The sequence below is a fragment of the Oncorhynchus masou genome, chromosome 29 (genome assembly GCF_036934945.1).
Source record: "Oncorhynchus masou masou isolate Uvic2021 chromosome 29, UVic_Omas_1.1, whole genome shotgun sequence".
Taxonomy (NCBI): Eukaryota; Metazoa; Chordata; class Actinopteri; order Salmoniformes; family Salmonidae; genus Oncorhynchus; species Oncorhynchus masou.
Genome location: NC_088240.1, coordinates 13,795,515 through 13,818,763, shown reverse-complemented (window position 1 = coordinate 13,818,763; position 23,249 = coordinate 13,795,515). Strand labels below are relative to the sequence as shown.

At 42.3% G+C, this 23,249-nt stretch overlaps 2 protein-coding genes across 2 annotated transcripts in view; one reads left to right on the top strand and one right to left on the bottom strand.

Annotated features, from left to right (window-relative positions):
• LOC135519030 (phospholipid-transporting ATPase IH-like) overlaps positions 1 to 4,554 on the bottom strand; it is a 90,308-nt gene extending 85,754 nt beyond the window's left edge. Inside the window, exon 1 of the mRNA XM_064944061.1 lies at positions 3,994 to 4,554. Coding sequence (XP_064800133.1) covers positions 3,994 to 4,032 — 39 coding nt within the window. The 5' untranslated portion in view covers positions 4,033 to 4,554. The remainder of the gene's footprint in view (positions 1 to 3,993) is intronic.
• Positions 1 to 23,249, top strand: part of LOC135519031 (CRACD-like protein) — a 555,588-nt gene that overhangs the window by 189,346 nt on the left and 342,993 nt on the right. The window lies entirely within an intron of this gene.

The following is a 23,249-nucleotide window of genomic DNA, read 5'->3' as shown; positions in this document are numbered from 1 at the left end:
TCCATCACGTGGACTGGGACATGTTTCGTATTGCGTCAGGCAACAACATTGACGAATACGCTGATTCGGTGTGCGAGTTCATTAGAACGTGCGTTGAAGATGTCGTTCCCATAGCAACGATTAAAACATTCCCTAACCACAAACCGTGGATTGATTGCAGCATTCGCGTGAAACTGAAAGCGCGAACCACTGCTTTGAATCAGGGCAAGGTGACTGGTAGTATGACCGAATACAAACAGTGCAGCTATTCCCTCCGTAAGGCTATCAAACAAGCTAAGCGTCAGTATAGAGACAAAGTAGAATCTCAATTCAACGGCTCAGACACAAGAGGTATGTGGCAGGGTCTACAGTCAATCACAGACTACAAGATGAAATCCAGCTCAGTCACAGACCAGGATGTCTTGCTCCCAGGCAGACTAAATAACTTTTTTGCCCGCTTTGAGGACAATACAGTGCCACTGACACGGCCTGCAACGGAAACATGCGGTCTCTCCTTCACTGCAGCCGAGGTGAGTATAAAACATTTAAACGTGTTAACCCTCGCAAGGCTGCAGGCCCAGACGGCATCCCCAGTCGCGCCCTCAGAGCATGCGCAGACCAGCTGGCTGGTGTGTTTACGGACATATTCAATCAATCCCTATACCAGTCTGCTGTTCCCACATGCTTCAAGAGGGCCACCATTGTTCCTGTTCCCAAGAAAGCTAAGGTAACTGAGCTAAACGACTACCGCCCCGAGGCACTCACTTCCGTCATCATGAAGTGCTTTGAGCGACTAGTCAAGGACCATATCACCTCCACCCTACCTGACACCCTAGACCCACTCCAATTTGCTTACCGCCCAAATAGGTCCACAGACGACGCAATCTCAACCACACTGCACACTGCCCTAACCCATCTGGACAAGAGGAATACCTATGTGAGAATGCTGTTTATCGACTACAGCTCGGCATTTAACACCATAGTACCCTCCAAGCTCGACATCAAGCTCGAGACCCTGGGTCTTGACCCCGCCCTGTGCAACTTGGTACTGGACTTCCTGACGGGCCGCCCCCAGGTGGTGAGGGTAGGCAACAACATCTCCACCCCGCTGATCCTCAACACTGGGGCCCCACAAGGGTGCGTTCTGAGCCCTCTCCTGTACTCCCTGTTCACCCACGACTGCGCGGCAACGCACGCCTCCAACTCAATCATCCAGTTTGCGGACGACACAACAGTGGTAGGCTTGATTACCAACAACGACGAGACGGCCTACAGGGAGGAGGTGAGGGCCCTCGGAGTGTGGTGTCAGGACAATAACCTCACACTCAACGTCAACAAAACTAAGATGATTGTGGACTTCAGGAAACAGCAGAGGGAACACCCCCCTATCCACATCGATGGAATAGTAGTGGAGAGGGTAGTAAGTTTTAAGTTCCTCGGCATACACATCACAGACAAACTGAATTGGTCCACTCACACAGACAGCATCGTGAAGAAGGCGCAGCAGGGCCTCTTCAACCTCAGGAGGCTGAAGAAATTCGGCTTGTCACCAAAAGCACTCCCAAACTTCTACAGATGCACAATCGAGAGCATCCTGGCGGGCTGTATCACCGCCTGGTACGGCAACTGCTCCGCCCACAACCGTAAGGCTCTCCAGAGGGTAGTGAGGTCTGCACAACGTATCACCGGGGGCAAACTACCTGCCCTCCAGGACACCTACACCACCCGATGTTACAGGAAGGCCATAAAGATCATCAAGGACAACACCCACCCGAGCCACTGCCTGTTCACCCCGCTATTTTATTTTTTTATTTTTTATTTTACCTTTATTTAACTAGGCAAGTCAGTTAAGAACAAATTCTTATTTTCAATGACGGCCTAGGAACAGTGGGTTAACTGCCTGTTCATGGGCAGAACGGCAGATTTGTACCTTGTCAGCTCGGGGGTTTGAACTTGCAACCTTCCGGTTACTAGCCCAACACTCTAACCACTAGGTCAGGTATTCTGCCACTGTGTACTCTCTGTTAAGGGCCAGTCACAGTGGTCAGGTATTCTGCCACTGTGTACTCTCTGTTAAGGGCCAGTCACAGTGGTCAGGTATTCTGCCACTGTGTTCTCTCTGTTAAGGGCCAGTCACAGTGGTCAGGTATTCTGCCACTGTGTTCTCTCTGTTAAGGGCCAGTCACAATGGTCAGGTATTCTGCCACTGTGTACTCTCTGTTAAGGGTCAGTCACAGTGGTCAGGTATTCTGCCACTCTGTCCTCTCTGTTAAGGGCCAGTCACAGTGGTCAGGTATTCTGCCACTGTGTTCTCTCTGTTAAGGGCCAGTCACAGTGGTCAGGTATTCTGCCACTATGTACTCTCTGTTAAGGTCCAGTCACAGTGGTCAGGTATTCTGCCACTATGTACTCTATGTTATGGGCCAGTCACAGTGGTCAGGTATTCTGCCACTATGTACTCTCTGTTAAGGGCCAGTCACAGTGGTCAGGTATTCTGCCACTATGTACTCTATGTTATGGGCCAGTCACAGTGGTCAGGTATTCTGCCACTGTGTTCTCTCTGTTAAGGGCCAGTCACAGTGGTCAGGTATTCTGCCACTCTGTCCTCTCTGTTAAGGGCCAGTCACAGTGGTCAGGTATTCTGCCACTGTGTTCTCTCTGTTAAGGGCCAGTCACAGTGGTCAGGTATTCTGCCACTATGTACTCTCTGTTAAGGTCCAGTCACAGTGGTCAGGTATTCTGCCACTATGTACTCTATGTTATGGGCCAGTCACAGTGGTCAGGTATTCTGCCACTATGTACTCTCTGTTAAGGGCCAGTCACAGTGGTCAGGTATTCTGCCACTATGTACTCTATGTTATGGGCCAGTCACAGTGGTCAGGTATTCTGCAACTGTGTTCTCTCTGTTAAGGGCCAGTCACAGTGGTCAGGTATTCTGCCACTATGTACTCTCTGTTATGGGCCAGTCACAGTGGTCAGGTATTCTGCCACTGTGTTCTCTCTGTTAAGGGCCAAAAAGCATTCTAGTTTGCTCTGTTTTTCGTTTAAAAAAAATGAATGTGTCAAGTAATCTCTCTCTCTAGAAAGGCAGTTAACCCATTGTTCCCTGGGCACCGATGATGTGAATGTCGATTAAGTCAGCGCCCCGCACCTCTCTGATTCAGAAGTGGTGGGTTAAATGCTGAAGACGCATTTCAGTTGAATGCATTCAGTTGGCCTCTTTCTCTTTCGGTATCTATCTTTTTCTCTCGCCCTTTTAGTTGGTCTCTTTGGTAACGCTTACTAATAACTGTCAATCATAAGCCATTAGAAATACTTTTACACTCTTAACCATGTCTCACTGTGTGTGTGTGTGTGTGTGTGTGTGTGTGTGTGTGTGTGTGTGTGTGTGTGTGTGTGTGTGTGTGTGTGTGTGTGTGTGTGTGTGTGTGTGTGTGTGTGTGTGTGTGTGTGTGTGTGTGTGTGTGTGTGTTAAGAGTGAGAGAGAAAGGACTTGCAGCGTTTCTGTCTTGTCCTGCACCAACACACCTGATTGAAGATAAAGTGCAGTTTGATTAGACAGTTAGATCAGGTGTGTTGTTGCTGGCCTCTGGGAATGAACGAACAAGAACCTGTAAAGCTTGTTCTTCAAAAGCACAATAAATGGACCAGCCAAGTTGATCTGTATTCCTATTCCACACACTCTTCCAATGCATCCGTCTGGACCTTTCTGGCACATTCGACATACAGCTCGAAAACGGCTACCGGATGACATGTTATGGTTACCGGAGCCTGGCGCGAGCTCGTAAATGGACTGCCGTTTAGGTGTGAAAAACCTTTGATCACATGTTTGTCATCAAACATTAACAAACCCCCGACTCAAACAACTTGAAAAAATAACCTACAAAACTCACGTCCCTGTTTCAACAAGTCTACATTGTTACATTGTAACAAATATGTAACAGAATGCCAGTTGCGGATGATGTTACTGAAATGCAACGCAAACATACTGGCGTTTATCGATCCGCTACTTACGTATCTACTGATGAGATTCCGTAGTACGCTAAAATCCATCCTTTTGACAGCTCCCCACCAGCTATTCTTTACTGTCCACTTTCCTTCCAGTTTCCTTGGATATTTACCGACGCTACCTAATGTTCATCTCTCTTCCAGTATACATCGTTCACAAGCACTGTCTCTCCATCTATATGAGCGTGAGAAAGCAGTAGTCTTTCAGTCGGCTGTTCTGATTTCCATGTCATCCTTTCATGTTTGCGCTTTGGACAGCCATGCAGCTGTTAAATGTGACTACTGCTATCCTTGATTCATAATTTCCAGAATGTCCCTTTTCACAACGAATAAACGTTTGCAAAACGGATCATTGCAAGGACTTTTGAACAGCTTATTTTCACCTCTTCCATTGGTTGTTTTTTCCAAGAGTGCGTTTATCTTCTTGTCCTTCTAGAAATCTCCTTTCACATCAGTCTTCCCCCCCAGTCCCGCTGCCTTTTCGATCTGTTATGGTTATTCCATCTGGAGGGAGAAAATGCGAAAGGTGCATTGCTCCCAACGTCAGATTGCTATGCTGCGCCTGCGTATTGAAATTGTTCTCGCCATGCACAGCCTGGTAACATAGGCTAGACGTAACATAGTAAATGTATCCTAGCTTCTCAAATGAGTATGATATGTTACTTTTGGTGTTTGTAACCTTCAAGCAAAAACGAAAGGAAGGTGGATGTTTGGGGGTGTTCATCATTGACAACTTTACATAATTAGCAACTTTGCTACTACTTATTACGTTTTAATAAGTAGTAGCAGAATTTGTTTTTAACTAATGTGTCTAGTAAAATTAAGGTTAAATCAAATAAAAACATAAAAAGGTTTATGAAATAAATGAAATACTGTAAGCTTGTTCACTCAGGTTCCCTATATATACTATTAGGTTTTGGATGAAGATCTGATAAAATTCAGTATCAAAAATATGCAAAAGTAGAGAAAATTAGAGTGCAAACACTTTCTCATGGTATATATAGTTTTACGTTTAAAGGTTTAATGTCACCTGCACAAGTACAGTGTAATGACTTTTTTGAAACTCAAAACTCAATAATGCAATAATCAATAACAATGTAATACTAGAAAAAAACACTAGAAATAAAAATAATATGAAGAACACAATAAGTAAGTAAGTAAGTACTACTACAGTTGAAATCGGAAGTTTACATACACCTTAGCAAAATAAATTTAAACTCAGTTTTTCACAATTCCTGACATTTAACCAGAGTAGAAATTCCCTGTCTTAGGTCAGTTAGGATCACCTATTTATTTTAAGAATGAGAAATGTCAGAATAATAGTAGAGAGAATGATTTATTTCAGCTTTCATTTCTTTCATCACATTCCCAGTGGGTCAGAAGTTTACATTCACTCAATTAGTATTTGGTAGCATTGCCTTTAAGTTGTTTAACTTGGGTCAAACGTTTCGGTTAGCCTTCCACAAGCTTCCCACAATAAGTTGGGTGAATTTCGGGCCATTCGTCCTGATAGAGCTGGTGTAACTGAGACAGGTTTGTAGGCCTCCTTGCTCGCATACGCTTTTTCAGTTCTGCCCACAGATTTTCCATAGGATTGAGGTCAGGGCTTTGTGATGGCCACTCCAATACATTGACTTTGTTGTCCTTAAGCCATTTTGCCACAGCTTTGGGGGACAGGGTAGCCTAGTGGTTAAAGTGTTGGACTAGTAACTGGAAGGTTGCAAGTTCAAACCCCTGAGCTGACAAGGTACAAATCTGTTGTTCTGCCCCTGAACAGGCAGTTAACCCACTGTTCCTAGGCCGTCATTGAAAAAGATAAGAATTTGTTCTTAACTGACTTGCCAAGTAAAATAAAATTTGGAAGTATGCTTGGTGTCATTGTCCATTTGGAAGACCCATTTGCAACCAAGCATTAACTTCCTGACTGATGTCTTGAGATGTTTCTTCAATATATCCACATAATGTTCCTACCTCATGATGCCATCTATTTTGTGAAGTGCACCAGACCCTCCTGCAGCAAAGAACGCCCACAACATGATGTTGCCACCCCTGTGCTTCATAGTTGGGATGTTGTTCTTTGGCTTGCAAGCATCCCCCCTTTTCCTCCAAACATAACGATGGTTATTATGGTCAAACAGTTGGCCATTTTTGTTTCATCAGACCAGAGGACATTTCTCCAAAAAGTTAGATCTGTCCCCATGTGCAGTTGCAAACCGTAGTCTAGCTTTTTTATGGCGGTTTTGGAGCAGTGGCTTCTTCCTTGCTGAGCGGCCTTTCAGGTTATGTCAATATAGGACGCGTTTTACTGTAGACATAGATACTTTTGTACCTGTTTCCTCCAGCATCTTCACAAGGTCCTTTGCTGTTGTTCTGTGATTGATTTGCACTTTTCGCACCAAAGTACGTTAGGAGACGTCTCCTTCCTGAGCAGTATGACGGCTGTGTGGTCCCATGGTGTTTATACTTGTGTAGTATTGTTTGTACAGATGAATGTGGTACCTTCAGGCATTTGGAAATTGCTCCCAAGGATGAACCAGTCTTGTGGAGGTCTACATTTTTCTTTCTGAGGACTTGGCTGATTTCTTTTGATTTTCCCATGATGTCAAGCAAAGAGGCACTGAGTTTGAAGGTAGGCATTGAAATACATCCACAGGTACACCTTCAATTGACTCAAATAGTGTCATTTAGCCTATCAATATTGTGTAATATTGGTGTATGTAAACTTCCAACTTCAACTGTAAATATATTTGTAATTTTTTTACCTTTATTTTACTAGGCTATTCAGTTAAGTCACTTATTTTCAATGATGGCCTAGGAACAGTGGTTTACCTGCCAGTTCAGGGGAGAATGACAGATTTGTACCTTATCAGCTCAGGGATTTGAACTTGCAACCTTTCGGTTAGTAGTCCAACGCTCTAACCACTAGGCTACCCTGCCACCCCACATATATACATATATACATATATACATACGTATACATATACATATACACATATATACATATACACACATATACATATACACATATACATATATATACACATATACATATACATACACATATACATATATACATACACATATACATATACACACATATATGTACACACATATATGTACACACATACATACATACATACACATACATGCACACATACATATACACATACATACATACATATATATACACATATATATATATATTTACATATATATATACATATATATATATATAAATATATAGAGAGAGAGAGAGAGAGAGAGAGAGAGAGAGAGAGAGAGAGAGAGAGAGAGAGAGAGAGAGAGAGAGAGAGAGAGAGAGAGAGATCACAGTAGCAGAGTAAAACAAGCATGGCTCTATACAAAAGCCGAAGTGTAAAATAAGTCTAGTCTAGTGTACAGCCTGAGTCCTGACATAAGATTTTGACTTTGAGGATTGCTCAGAGAGTTAACAAGAGCTCATCTCTTCCATTAGACCCACGACTATGTATTTGTTGAGCTGAGCATATAGACAGTTTAAAAAGCCTCTTCTCCCATCAGAGAAAGGTTCACTGGCAGCAGAATACCAGGGTGTGTCTGACTGTCTGCCCAGACATTTCATTTGTGGAGCTATGTCTTTCAATTAGCATCAACGCTATTAATAATGCATATGGGATCCAGCACTTACAGCGGTAATGTGCTGTGCTGGCTGTCGCTGTTTACATCTCCCTCATCCCCTGGGTTATAAATGTTTAATGATGAATAGACTATTACACTTCCCTTTTAGTAGCCATACATCACATAGGTGTGTTGTGGTTTTGAAATGTATTGTCGGCATTGTTTTGTGTTGCTTGTAAAACTGAGGACAGGTCACCATTCATTCATTCGTTAATTAATTAATTTATCCATCTATCCATCCATCCATTATCCATCCTCCATCCATCATCCATTCATATGAATTGCTATTGTAGGTGCCAATCATTCTATGAATTAAGCAATCTTAATCCCTTTAATAATGTTATCTTCCAGCCCCATAGCACCAATATTAACTCAAGCTAAAACCACTTCAGATAGGATACTATCTGTGTTCTAGGATTGGACTGTAAGGTGGCCAAATAAAATGGAATTATTGGGCCTCGTGTGGTCCAATGAGCAGCAAGGAGTGGTATTTGTTCTGCTGGTTGTTGCCGTGGTTTTCTCATAGATGACTGCACATGGTGGCTCCGGCTGACTGTGGGAAATGGGTCGGCGCTAATGCTCCTTCGCCCGCTAGCTGTCTAATTGTGGGGCACCGCCGTAGCGCACAAGAGACTAGCAGGAAATAGGCCACAGGGTAACCAGCATCACAAGAAGTAGTTAGAGGTGGGTCATTCAGGGTGGGTTACTCTGGCCTGCTTCACTCTTTCATTTCAGATTGTGTCTGGAGATGTTGCTGTTTACCTGCCCGTGACTGAATCTATCTGAGAGAGGTCACATGGAGGCAACTTTAGAGCTAGAAGTATCTTTATCACAGATCAAGCATCAGATTACCCTACCCTGACCTTAATCTAGGGAAACTGAAAAAAAATCTGACTGTGTCAGTGTTTCACTTATTCCTAATATGTAGTAGGCCATTGGGCCAACCATACATTGTTTATGTTTCCAGTGTAATTAGAGAGTAGTGACAGGAGCAGGTCTACTTCCACCGCCACAGATAGCATTACCATATCTGAATGAGGATGACTACATATGTAGGATATTCATTTGAGACCGTTTGCTACAGTAGGAAAATAGTCATGCTTCAACAGAACATTTTTATTCTTATATTTTTTTTGTAGGGGTTGATACTTTTTGGGGGAAATTACAAACTTAAGAAGCCTTTTACAATCTTGAATACACTACATGTTTGCATTTCCTGCTATGCAAGAAAATTCTCAGCAACAAAAGTGATCAAATTAAGGTCCTACACCTGTAATAGAAACTGTGGGCAATGGCCTTGGTAAAAACCTTGACATCAGAGGGTGTAAGAAGAGAGGTGTGTTACAAGACTGTTAGGCCAGAAGGGTAGAGTCCAGGGTAACACAAAGTTCAGGCAAAGACTTTCTGTGTTTGTCCAAGTCAGAGAGGAAGAGGCGAAGTGAGAGGTTCCGCCAAAATCTGTCCAAAATAAACCCGATGCGACTCCCACTGTTAGGGTGGAAACACGAGCATCTCCTCATTATATACAGATCTCTGTCCAAGTTCACTTCACATTAGGAAACTTTCAGGATGAAATATTAGTATGTGCTGTCATCTAGTGGTATGTTGTTGAACATGCACACTTAAGATTTTCTAATCCACTGCTTCATGTTGTGAATCCACAAGGGTTGAATTGAAAGTCAGTGACCCTTCATCAGAACGCATGTTAAAACCTCTTAGGGATAGGCTGGATGCAAATGTCTCAACTGGCCAATTGCCAGATTCAAATAAAATGCTATAAAATTAAAACTTTCATTAAATCACACATTCAAGATACTCAATTAAAGCTACACTCATTGTGAATCCAGCCAACATGTCATATTTAAAATGGTTTTCGGCAAAAGCATAAGAAGCAATTATCTGATAGCCTGCACCATCTGCACCAGCAGTGAACAAAGGAGCTAGCATATTTCAACCCTGCAGGCGCTACACAAAACGCTGAAATAAAATATAAAACATGCATTACCTTTGACGAGCTTCTTTTGTTGGCATTCCAATATGTCCCATAAACATCACAATTGGTTCTTTTGTTCGATTAATTCCATAATGTCCATTTATAAAGCGCGTTTGATCAAGAAAAAAACAGCTTACAAAAACGCAACGTCACTACAAATTATTTCAAAAGTTGCCTATAAACTTTGCCAAAATATTTCAAACTACTTTTGTAATACAACTTTAGGTATTTTTAAACGTTAATAATCGATCAAATTGTAGACGGAGCAATCTGTATTCAATACAGGAAAGAAAACAAACTAGCGCTGCTTTTCAAGTCTTGCGCAACTCACAAAAGTGTCCCCAGTTCCGAGTTGGCCTATTTCTTCATTGCACAAAGGATTAACCTCAACCAAATTCCATAGACTGGTGACATCCAGTGGAAGCGGTAGGAACTGAAAATAGGTTCCTTTGAAATATCCCATGGCAAGGACAATTCAGGGAACATAGAAGGAGAAAAAAAAATGTGAACAGTTAGTCCTCGGGGTTTTGCCTGCTACATAAGTTCTGTTATACTTACAAACATGATTCAAACAGTTTTAGAAACTCCAGAGTGTTTTCTATCCAAATCTATGAATAATATGCATATCTTATATTTTTGGCATGAGTAGTAGGAAGTTGAAATTGGGCACGCTATTTATCCAAAAGTGAAAATTCTGCCCCTTAGCTTCAAGAGGTTTAACGTTTATTGTTGTCAATTTTGTTCTGGAGGCAGAACTGATTATTTCCTCTTGTTGCAACCAGTTCTCACAGTCTCACGTCAGAATTAGACATTCACATTTCTCAAACATCAAATTTCAAAGTTGTTCCAAACGCCAAATTTTGAAGGATTTAAGTATTAACTCTGAATTTCTAAAGATACGGTTAAGTTTAGAAGTTTAGTTGTGAGTGAGTGAGTGAGTGAGTGAGTGAGTGAGTGAGTGAGTGAGTGAGTGAGTGTGTGTCGCTATGGGTACGAACATTGATGAGATTTTGATTGAGCGAGTGACTTTGTGAATGTTGGTTTTAGGTATGTTTGAGAAACCTAGTGAGGCTGTGAGGGACTTTGTGTGTAAGTGAACATGGAAGGACCATGTAGCATGGGTAATGATAATAGGTGTGTGTCTGTGACGTTGGCAGTGGTGCTGGGCACCCCGTCCCGCTCCTCTCCAAGCCCAGATTGGGTGCCAGGAGAGGGACTTAAAGCTGCGTCTGAAGACGGGAGCTGTGGAGATCCCAGGGAGAGAATGCCTGGCACCGCTAAATAGGATTTGGGATGGAGCTGAGCGATGAAGCGAGAGGGAGAGGGGACTCTGCCAAGTACTCTCTACGGCTTTGGTGCCCCAATCACCCCTCCAACACACACATGAACGCATACACACACACGCACACACACACACTCACCCACACACACACATGTGGTAGCAAAATGAGAATGACACTGTGACATAGGCAGACAGAGTGACTGAACACGTGTTCATCACAGAAATCAGCTTATACAACATGCTAATCCTGCCATGTCTACACCAGGTGGTGTGTGTGTGAGTGAGTGTGTGTGCTTGAGTGTTTGTGTGTGTCAGCGTCACATACGGCTAGTTAACTAGACAGTTTCAAACATAAAGATAGGAGCCAATGGCTAAGACAGAGAGCGAGAGAGAGAGAAAGAGAGAGAACATGAGAAAGAGAGAGAAAGAGAGTTAGAGAGAGAGAGAGAGACAGACAGAGAGAGAGAGAGAGAGAGAGAGAGAGAGAGAGAGAGAGAGAGAGAGAGAGAGAGAGAGAGAGAGAGAGAGAGAGAGAGAGAAAGAGATTGCCAGGGTTGCAATCTGAGCACCGCACTCTTCAATATTTAGATCAACGAATTGGCCACTATTCTAGAAAAATCATCAGACCCTGGTGTTAGTCTCCACAATTCAGAGGTTAAATGGCTGCTCTTCGCAGATGACCTGCGCCTGCTGTCACTTACAGTACATGGCCTACAGCAGAGCCTGGACCTACTTGAGCAGTACTGCCAGACCTGGGCCCTGGCAGTAAACCCCAAAAACACTAAAATAATGATTTTCCAGAGAAGATCCAGATCTCAGGGAATTAGAACAAATTTCTCAATTGGATCAACATATATAGAGTACTGCATGCACTACAATTACTTAGGTTTAAAAATAAGCTCAACTGGACACCTTAATGGGGAAGTGAATGAACTGAGAGAGAAACCCTGCATGCAAAGTTCTGTAAGATTCACCTACATGTCCAGAGGAAAACCACAAACAATGCACACAGAAATAATTAAGCCAATATTCACTAATAATAAAAACTCATAAAAGAGCAATTACGTTTTGGAAACATCTAAAATACAGTGACCCCCTCTCATGTCATTACCAAGCCCTGCAATAACAAGAGCTGAGCAAAGAAAAGAGTCCCCTCATCCAGCTGATCCTGGGGCTGCGTTCACAAACCTGTTCTACTAACACACTGAAGGCTCAGGACCAGAACATCCAATCAATCAGAATAAACCAAATTACAACACAGTCAAAACAAAACTACATTGCTTATTGGGAAACAAGCACAAAGCAAAATGCAGTGCTATCTGGCCCTAAATCGACAGTACACCGTGGCAAAGTATTTGATCAAGGGTTAATGATCAAAACCCTCAAAAACCTTGACAAAGTACAGGCTCAGTGAACACAGCCTTGCCATTAAGAAGGGTAGACACAGGAAACCCTGGCTCCCTGTAGAGGAATGGCTGTGCAACCACTGCACCACAGCAGAACCCGAGACAGAACTGCATTTCCTGGAGAAAATAAATAAATATAGAAAACAATCAGAGAGTGTTGTCATGACGTGACTGTCATTAATGTGATGAGATGCTATTTTATCAAATCAATTAACTATGTTTAATTATTACGTTATTAAATTAATCATGTAACAATTAACTCATTAGCAATCTTGGGGCACCACAGAAAAGTTTGTTTAATGAGTTACCATTTCCCGAATTAACTCAAGAATATCAGAATATATCGTTATCATATTAGTCATCCATTAATTATTATTACATCATATCAGTCTCATTCTGAACGTCGTTGACTTCAAATTTGCACAAACCCTAGTCTAAAGGATGATTCAGCGATACACAAATTGGCTTAATTATTTATTTACTAACTAACTAAATAACCACACATAATTACATAAACACACACACAGGAGAGATTATACATTGATTACTAACATAATGCAATGAAAGTCCCTAGTGGACTAACCCAATATGACGGCTAGTTACACAGGAGTTCAACTATCATACATACAGTTGAATAATATGCTCATCGTAAATATGGATATTTAGCACCCTAACAACCGCTCATTCGGATTTAGAACTGCAATGTACATATTTACGCTTGTAAGTCTTTGTCGTCTCTCTCTGTTGAAATAGCCTGATCCGTCTTTGACGAATAGTTTGACAGAAAATCTCTGTGTAAGTCTCTGGTTGTCCACCAGAGTTCACCATGTCCTTAGTAGTTAGTAGTAGTAGTAGTAGCTTTCTTTGTTATGGTAGTGTTCGTTAGACTGGATACTCCAGACATTCCAATGGACGTTTGATAAGATCTTCCTTGTGTCTTTGGTCAAAGTTCTAGACTACTTTACATACCATTTTTTATTTTTTTTTATTTTACCTTTATTTAACTAGGCAAGTCAGTTAAGACCAAATTCTTATTTTCAATGACGGCCTAGGAACAGCGGGTTAACTGCCTGTTCAGGGGCAGAACGACAGATTTGTACCTTGTCAGCTCGGGGATATAAAAAAATAAGAATTTGGTCTTAACTGACTTGCCTAGTTAAATAAAGGTAAAATAAAAAAAATAAAAAAATATTTTTTATACCTTTATTTAACTAGGCCAATCAGTTAGGACCAAATTCTTATTTTTCAATGATGGCCTAGGAACAGTGGGTTAACTGCCTTTTCAGGGGCAGAATGAAAGATTTGTACCTTGTCAGCTTGGGGATATGAACTTGCAACCTTTCAGTTGCTAGTCCAATGCTCTAGCCACTAGGCTACCCTGCCACCCCTGCAGATGGTGCATGTCTTAGTCTTCTCCACTCGTCGAGTTTCAGAGGGTCTTGTAGTTTTAGACCATTTGTCACATATTCAGCTCGCGCTGCACATATACTGGTCTAGTAGTTTTAAACCATTTTACACGCCAGTAGCAACCCTGCAATGTACTGGTCTGTATTTAAATTGCAACCATTTCAAAGACTCGCCACCGCTCCACGATTTCTGGTCAAGTTATTTTATGCCCTCGCTTTGGAGGGTGGTTCCATCACGTTGCCACAATGTCTCTGCTCACGTGGGTGTGGTTACTGCCTTGGCAAAAGTTTACATTAAAACAATTATCTAATTTAGAAGGCTAAAACATCATCTCATCTTCTCACAAATAGTTTCATATTTAATCATATAAGTTTTACAACATTTAGATGTAGACCAGCGTACACTTTCAGAGATACAGTTATTTAGTTATACCGTCCTTAATGATATCACAAAACAACACTGATTTGATATGATTATTGTTTGGAGCCCCAATCAGTTCCCACATTCTTTATGAAGAAATATTGTTTTATTATCCACTTTTGGATGTTGGAGTTTTGAAGACTTACAGAAAACATTTGACCTCTGTCATTGCCAACAAAGGGTATATAAGTATAAGTATTGAGATAAACTTTTGTTAGTGACCAAACACTTATTTTTCACCATAATTTGCAAATAAATAAATTAAAAATCCTACAATGTGATTTTCTGGATTTTTTCTCTCATTTTGTCTGTCATAGTTAAAGTGTACCTATGATGAAAATTACAGGCCTCTCTCATCATTTTACGTGGGAGAACTTGCACAATTGGTGGCTGACTAAATACTTTTCCCCCCACTGTATGTATCAGATGCTCAACATGCTCTACTCACACCTACTGTAATGGTCCCGCCCTAAACCACACAGAAACAACACTAGACACTATGGAACACAAAGCTTTTACTATCTCATCCTGGGATATACAAGGTCTGAGGTCATCTGCCTTTGGCCTAAAGAGAAGGAACCCAGACTACACCAAAGATATTGGAAGTAAAGACATTGTCATACTACAAGAAACATGGTATAGAAGAGATGGACCCACTGGTTGCACTCTAAGTTACAGAGAGCTGGCAGTACGATCCAGCAAACTACCAGGTGTGAAACAGGGAAGAGACATAGGGGTTACGATACTTTATTGTAGAGCAGACCTAACCCACTCCATGAAAATTGTCAAAACAGGAACATTTTACATCTGGCTAGAAATGAATATGGAAATGATTTCATTAGAGAAAAATGTCCTCCTGTGTGCTACCTACAGTTGAAGTCAGAAGTTACATACACTTAGTTTGAAGTCTTTAAAACATGTTTTTCAACCACTCCACAAATTTCTTGTTAACAAACTATAGTTTTGGCAAGTCAGTTAGGACATCTACTTTGTGAATGACATCTACTTTGTGCATGACACAAGTCATTTTTACAACAATTGTTTACAGACAGACTATTTAAATTAGAATTCACTGTATCACAATTCCAGTGGGTCAGAAGTTTAAATACACTAAGTTGACTGTGACTTTAAACAGCTTGAACAATTCCAGAAAATGATGTCATGGCTTTAGAAGCTTCTGATAGGCTGATTGACATCATTTGAGTCAATTGGAATTGTACCTGTGGATGTATTTCAAGGCCTACCTTCAAACTCAGTGCCTCTTTGCTTGACATCATGGGAAAATCTAAAGAACTCAGCCAAGACCTCAGAAAAATTGTAGACCTCCACAAGTCTGGTTCATCCTAGGGAGCAATTTCCAAATGCCTGAAGGTACCACGTTCATCTGTACAAACAATAGTATGCAAGTATAAACACCATGGGACCACACAGCCGTCATATCGCTCAGGACGGTCTCCTAGAGATGAACGTAATTTGGTGCGAAAAGTGCATATCAATCCCAGAACAACAGCAAAGGACCTTGTGAAGATGCTGGAGGAAAGAGGTACAAAAGTATCTATATCTACAGTAAAACAAGTCCTATATTGACATAACCTGATAGGCCGCTCAGCAAGGAAGAAGCCACTGCTCCAAAACCGCCATAAAAAAGCCAGACTACGGTTTGCAACTGCACATGGGGACAAAGATCGTACTTCTTGGAGAAATGTCCTCTGGTCTGATGAAACAAAAATTGAACTGTTTGGCCATGATGACCATCGTTATGTTTGGAGGAAAAAGGGGGATGCTTGCAAGCCAAAGAACAACATCCCAACCGTGAAGCACTGGGGTGGCAGCATCATGTTGTGGGCGTGCTTTGCTGCAGGAGGGACTGGTGCACTTCACAAAATAGATGGCATCATGAGGTAGGAACATTATGTGGATATATTGAAGCAACATCTCAAGACATCAGTCAGGAAGTTAAAGCTTGGTGGCAAATGTGTCTTCCAAGTAGACAATGACCCGAAGTATACTTCCAAAGTTGTGGCAAAATGGCTTAAGGACAACAAAGTCAAGGTACTGGAGTGGCCATGACAAAGCACTGACCTCAATCCTATAGAACATTTGTGGGCAAAACGGAAAAGCGTGTGCGAGCAAGGAGGCCTATAAACCTGACTCAGTTACACCAGCTCAGTCAGGAGGAATGGGCCAAAATTCACCCAACTTATTTTGGGAAGCTTGTGGAAGGCTAAATCCCAGTCTACCTGAACAGAGCTATGCTCAATCATGAGGCATCAAATCCAAAGGAACTGAATAATATTAAGAAATGCTATAGATGGAAGGAAAGTAGCTTGTAAACCTTCCAAAAAACAATTAGGCAACAACAATTTCAAACCATTTTAGACAACTTCCTGGACAAAACATTTCACTGTAATAGTGAAGGTGTAAACTTGGCAGTAGAAAGCCTATTTGACCTTTCAGCTTCCCAATCAAATTGAAAAATGTCAAGCAGACAACCCACGAAACAATGACAAATGGTTTGTTGAAGAATGCAACAACCAAACAAAGAAATTGAGAAACCTATCCAACAAAACCTGAGTCTATGCCTCCACTATGGTGAATCACTACAACAATACAGAAATACACTATGGAAAAGAGGAAACAGCATGTCAGAAATCAGCTCAATGTTAATGTATTTTTCCTTTATTTAACCAGGCAAGTCAGTTAAGAACACATTCTTACTTTCAATGACAGCCTAGGAACAGTGGGTTAACTGCCTGTTCAGGGGTAGAACGACAGATTTCTACCTTGTCAGCTTGGGGATTCAAACTTGCAAACTTTACGGTTACTAGTCCAACGCTCTAACCACTAGGCTACCCTTCCGTAATTGAACAATCCATATAATCTAACCACTCCTGGGAAAACACACTAAACAAACAACCACTTGAAAAGTTATCTATCCAAAACAGAAAAGTGAACTTCTCCAATCTTTTTGGCTCTATAACAGAGAACAATCAACAAAAACACATACATGATCAATTACAAATTTTAGAATCAGCTATTAAAGACTGCCAGAACCCACTGGATTCTCCCATTACATTGAATGAACTACAGGACAAAATACAGAGACAGAAAATGAGAGAGAAAATGAGAGAGAAAATGAGAGAGAAAATGAGAGCGAGAGAGAGAAAGAAAGAAAGAAATAAAAAGAGAGTGCGAAAGAGAGAGATAAAGAGAGAGATAAAGAGAGAGATAAAGAGAGAGTGAAAGAGAGAGAGAAAGAGAGACAGAGAAAGAGAGTGAAATAGAGAAAACGAGAGAGAGAAAGAGAAAGAAGGAGAGAGAGAAAGAGAGAGAGAGAGAGAGAGAGAGACAGAGAGACAGAGAGAAAGAGAAAGAAGGAGAGAGAGAGAGAGAGAGAGAGAGAGAGAGAGAGAGAGAGAGAGAGAGAGAGAGAGAGAGAGAGAGAGAGAGAGAGAGAAAGAGAGAAAGAAAGAGAGAGAGATTGCAAATGACTGTCCGCTAGTGTTACTCACATGGTTGTCAATTGAGGTGATTGATTCCGGTGATTGATTTACAGCCACTACCCTGTATCAGACTCACACACACGTACACCCGCACACACACCGGCACACAAACGCACACACAAACACACACACAAACACACACACACACACACACAGAGACACACACACACACGTACACCCGCACACACACTGGCACACAAACGCACGCACGCACGCACGCACACACACACACACACACACACACACACACACGCAGACACACACACACAGACACGCACACACACATACACAAAGGGAAAGGGGTGAATAAATCTGTCTTGGAAATGGAGGGGATAAATGAGACAGGGGGGATGAGATGTGGAGATGGGAGTCTTATAACAAGTGAGGGCTCTCTTCCCCTCAGCAAATGTTTGGCTTTGAAGCATTTCTGTTTCTTCTCACATCTGTCTCAATCTGAGTGTACAGAGTGCTGATCTGAAAGCAGCTCTTCATCTTCCTCAGAGGAACGAAACCGTGAACAGATCAATCTAGGAGAGAAGCAGAGAGTATGAACATGAGTGAGTGATACTGTACGTTGTTTAAGGAAAGGAAACAACTGTTCATTAAGTAAAGGAAATAACTGTTTCGGGAAAGGAAATGACTGTTTAAGGGAAGGAAATGACTGTTTAAGGAAAGGAAAGGATCCACATTGAGTTCTGAACCAGAGGGAATGGATCACTTAAAAATGTACTACATCTCTCTTTATGTCCGTCAGATATGGGTCAAATACAGAAATATAACGTGCTTTTGTTTCTGGTTTGAAGTGTACAGTATATGTCTGTTCTAAGGCCTGTTTACTTGAGATGGTGTGATGCTAATACCTGTCTAGGTTATCTCAGGTTCCAGACCTCTCCACTTACAATACGGTGCCCAGAGGATGGCCCAAGGCATGGTTTCATATTCAACCCCATCAATCACAGGTAATTATGTGATCGCATGCACACACACACATTGACAGGCGTGAAAACAGCAGGTGTGTCTCAGTCCTCTGAGGGGTCTTTCTTCTTGTCCTACTCCAACCCTCCTGAATTTTCTTACAAGGAACTTGTTCTGAGCACTTGAAAAGCTTGAAGTTCTGCCTGGGCTCGGGAGTCATGCCTCCTCCAAAACATGACCCACCAAACCGTGCTTCTTAACACCCACCCACTTAACCCAGAAGCACCAATGTGTCAGAGGAAACACCGTTCAACTGACAAATGAAGTCAGCCTGCAGGCTCCCAGTTCATCACAAGAGCATAGTGAACCAAGTAATGCCCCACCCAGCCAAACCCTCCACTAACCCGGACAACACTCCCCGAACCCGGACAACCCTGGGCCGATTGTGCGGCGTGCTATGGGTCTCACAGCCGGTTGTGACACAGCCTGGGATTGAACCCAGGTCTGTAGTGACACCTCAAGTACTGCAATGCAGTGCCTTAAACCGCTGCACCACTCAGGAGGCCCACAGGAGAAATAATTATAATCCTATACCATCCTGCCATTGTCTCAAGTCTTAGGAGGTTTTAATTGTTCTGTCTCCACCATCCTAAAACAGAATGGGCACAACCAGTGAGAGGAAATGGTGTTATACTCCCTCTTCTTGTTGAATATATTGCACAATTGATTAAATAAATAGACTGCCAGACAGCAATATCATGAGCAGGGGCAGTCTAGTTGTCTTTTTCTGCTCCATGTTCTGATACTAAAGGTGGACAGTTTATGTTCAGGTGGATATAAAGAAGACATTGTTTCTACACAAAGGCAAAGCTTGAAACTCGATTATTTCCCCCTGAAAACAAAAGAGAGACAGGCCTTTCTGAAATACACACGCGAACACACACACACACAAAACTGCCCTATTTTCCTGAGAGACATGTTGACAAGTTGGTTGTGTTTTTTATGATTTCTCCTCATGCTGGAGCTGTGGAGAATGGAGATGTGGAGAATGGAGCTGTGGAGACTGGAGATGTGGAGAATGGAGATATGGAGAATGGAGATGTGTAGAATGGAGATGTGGAGAATGGAGATGTGGAGAATGGAGATGTGGAGAATGGAGATGTGTAGAATGGAGCTGTGGAGAATGGAGATGTGGAGAATGGAGCTGTGGAGACTGGAGATGTGGAGAATGGAGATATGGAGAATGGAGATGTGTAGAATGGAGATGTGGAGAATGGAGATGTGTAGAATGGAGATGTGGAGAATGGAGATGTGGAGAATGGAGATGTGTAGAATGGAGATGTGTAGAATGGAGATGTGGAGAATGGAGATGTGGAGAATGGAGATGTGGAGAATGGAGATATGGAGATGTGGAGAATGGAGCTGTGGAGAATGGAGATGTGGAGAATGGAGCTGTGGAGAATGGAGATGTGGAGAATGGAGATGTGGAGAATGGAGATGTGTATTTGACATGCTGTATGTGTGTGGTGAAAACATGATTGTGCTGTCAGGTGAATGATGCAGGGACAGTGGCTCTGACAGATACATGTATCTCTATTGCATGTAGCTCTTGTTTTTATATGTCCTACATTTTATACAATATAGATCACAGAGTTCTGTAAAATGTGAAAACAATAGTTATAATAGCATGGAGAGCAAAGCATTTCAAAACAAGCACAAACCTTTACAGTACATTCCCCCCAATGCTGACCACTTTGTCATTATTCTCATTGGATGCCAACTCTCATGGAAGTAAAGTGCGTCAAGGTTTCACAAACCTTCGCCTCAACCAAGGTCTCACTCTAACATAAAAATCACCTTTTTCACTTTACCAGGGCAAATTGTGCCACTAAAAAATGGGTGAAACTGAGAGTACAGGAACTAATTTCTTGCTCTGGGAAGACGGGATGTCACCACCCTCCGTACTCTCTAACCCCAGCCTGTATCATTACCATATTCACCTGGAATCCAAGATGGCAGCGCAGTAGGACGTGTATATCTGTCTTTGTCTTATCCCATGTCTTATCCCTTGTCTTATACCGTGTCTTATCCCTTGTCTTATCCCGTGTCTTATCCCTTGTCTTATACCGTGTCTTATCCCGCCAACGTCTTATCCCGCCAACGTCTTATCCCTTGTCTTATACCGTGTCTTATCCCTTGTCTTATCCCGTGTCTTATCCCGCCAACGTCTTATCCCTTGTAAAAAGCCGGTCTTTTTCGTATATATCTTAATCTCACTTTCTATCTACGAACTAAATATACTTTCCTACAACCCGCCTCACCCAATGTGGTACGGATCCGCTTTAGCTCGGACAACACCTGCCAGTCTTGCACAGTGCGATAACAACCCAGAGCATATCGGACTATTTCTCTCTACTATATCACCAGATTTCAGCAACCCGCCTCACCCAATGTGGTACGGGTCTGTTATTTTTATTCCTTATAACTGGAACTTCCATCAGGTGCTAGACAGCTAACTAGCTACTAGTCGTTGTTAGCCAAGGTTAGCGGTCCTCGCCTTTTTCCCTGGAATCAGTCAGCCTTAGCTTTGACAATCACCTGCCAGTCTGCACAGCGCGATATCAACCCAGAGCATATCGGACTGCTTCTCTCTACCAGATCACCAGATTCCTGCCACTCTGGATCATTACAACGGATCATCGCAGCTAGCTAGCTGCTACCGATTGGCTACTGTTAGCTAACACCTCTGTCCTGAAGCAAGCACCAGCTAGCCTTGAGCTAGCCTCGAGCTAGGCCCATATACCAGCTAAAATTCTAGGGCACAATACCTCCTATGCCAATTGGCCTAGATCCTTTATTATTGACACGGAGCCCCGCCGATTCATCACGACTGGACTGCCGACGTGATCTACCTTTCCAGAAATAAGTCTCTCACTGTTGCCGCTTGTTTACAGACCCCCCTCAGCCCCCAGCTGTGCCCTGGACATCATATGTGAATTGACTGCCCCCCATTTATCTTCAGAGTTTGTACTGTTAGGTGACCTAAACTGGGATATGCTTAACACCCTTAACACACCCTTAAAACACATCCTACAATCTAAGCTAGATGCCCTCATTCTCACTCAAATTATTATGGAACCCACCAGGTACAACCCCAAATCCGTAAACACAGGCACCCTCATAGATATCATCCTGACCAACCTGCCCTTTAAATACACCTCTGCTATCTTCAACCAGGATCTCAGCGATCACTGCCTCATTGACTGCGTCCGTAATGGGTACGCGGTCAAACGACCACCCCTCATCACTGTCAAATGCTCTCTAAAACACTTCAGCGAGCAGGCCTTTCTAATCGACCTGGCCTGGGTATCCTGGAAGGATATTGACCTCATTCCGTCAGCACAGGATGCCTGGTAATTCTTTAAAAGTGCTTTCCTTACCATCTTAAATAAGCATGCCCCGTTCAAAAAATGTAGAACTAAGAACAGATATAGCCCGTGGTTCACTCCAGGCCTGACTGCCCTTGACCAGCACAAAAACATTCTGTTGCGTTTTGCATTAGCATCGAATAGCCACTGCGATATGCAACCTTGTAGGGAAATTCGGAACCAATACACACAGTCAGTTAGGAAAGCAAAGGCTAGCTTTTTCAAACAGAAATTTGCATCCTATAGCACAAACTCCAAAAAGTTCTGGGACACTGTAAAAAAAAAGCTTTACGGAAAAAGCAAACCATGCAATAATCTGAGTACGGCGCTCAGAGCCCAAACAAGCCAAAAAGATATCCGCCATTTTGTGCAGTCAACAGTAGTCTGAAATAACATTATAAATATTCACTTACCTTTGATGATCTTCATCAGAATGCACTCCCAGGAATCACAGTTCCTCAATACATGTTTTTGTTCGATAATGTACATCATTTATAACCAAATAGCTAATTTTGTTAGCGCGTTTGGTAAACAAATCCAAACTCACAAAGCGATTTCACTAGGAGCAGACAAAAAGTTTAAAAGTTCCGTTACAGTCCGTAGAAACATGTCAAACAAAGTATAGAATCAATCTTTAGGATGTTTTTAACATAAGTCTTCAATAATGTTCCAACCGGAGAATTCCTTTGTCTGTAGAAATGCGATGGAACGCAAGTTATCTCTCACGTGAACGAGTGTCACGAGCTCAAGGCATTCTGACAGACCTCTGACTCATTCCCCTCTCATTTGCCCCCACTTCACAGTAGAAGCATCAAACAAGGTTATAAAGACTATGGGGGTAAGTACAGGGTTGTAAATTGTGGATAGGCCTGAAACCATGCCTGCACCATTTGATCATGGTGGAACCTGACATTATTCCACACAATGACATATGTCACGCCATCAGCACTATAGACCTGATTTAGCTCATCAAGGAAGGTTACAAGGAGAGCTGCATTATATGATTCAATACGAGGTCTGATTCCCACCACATCTTCTTCCGAATTAGCTGCACACATGGTGATGTTGGCCCCACGTTGTCCAGGTACTTGGATGGCTGCCCGCTGGCCAATAAAATTCCGACCTCTCCTCCTTGTCTTAGCCAGGTTGAAGCCTGCCTCATCCAAAAAGAGGAATTTGTGATGGTTTTCATCAGAATCCAGCTCCATCACCCTCTAAAAATACAATTTGGAAAGAGAATTACTGATTACA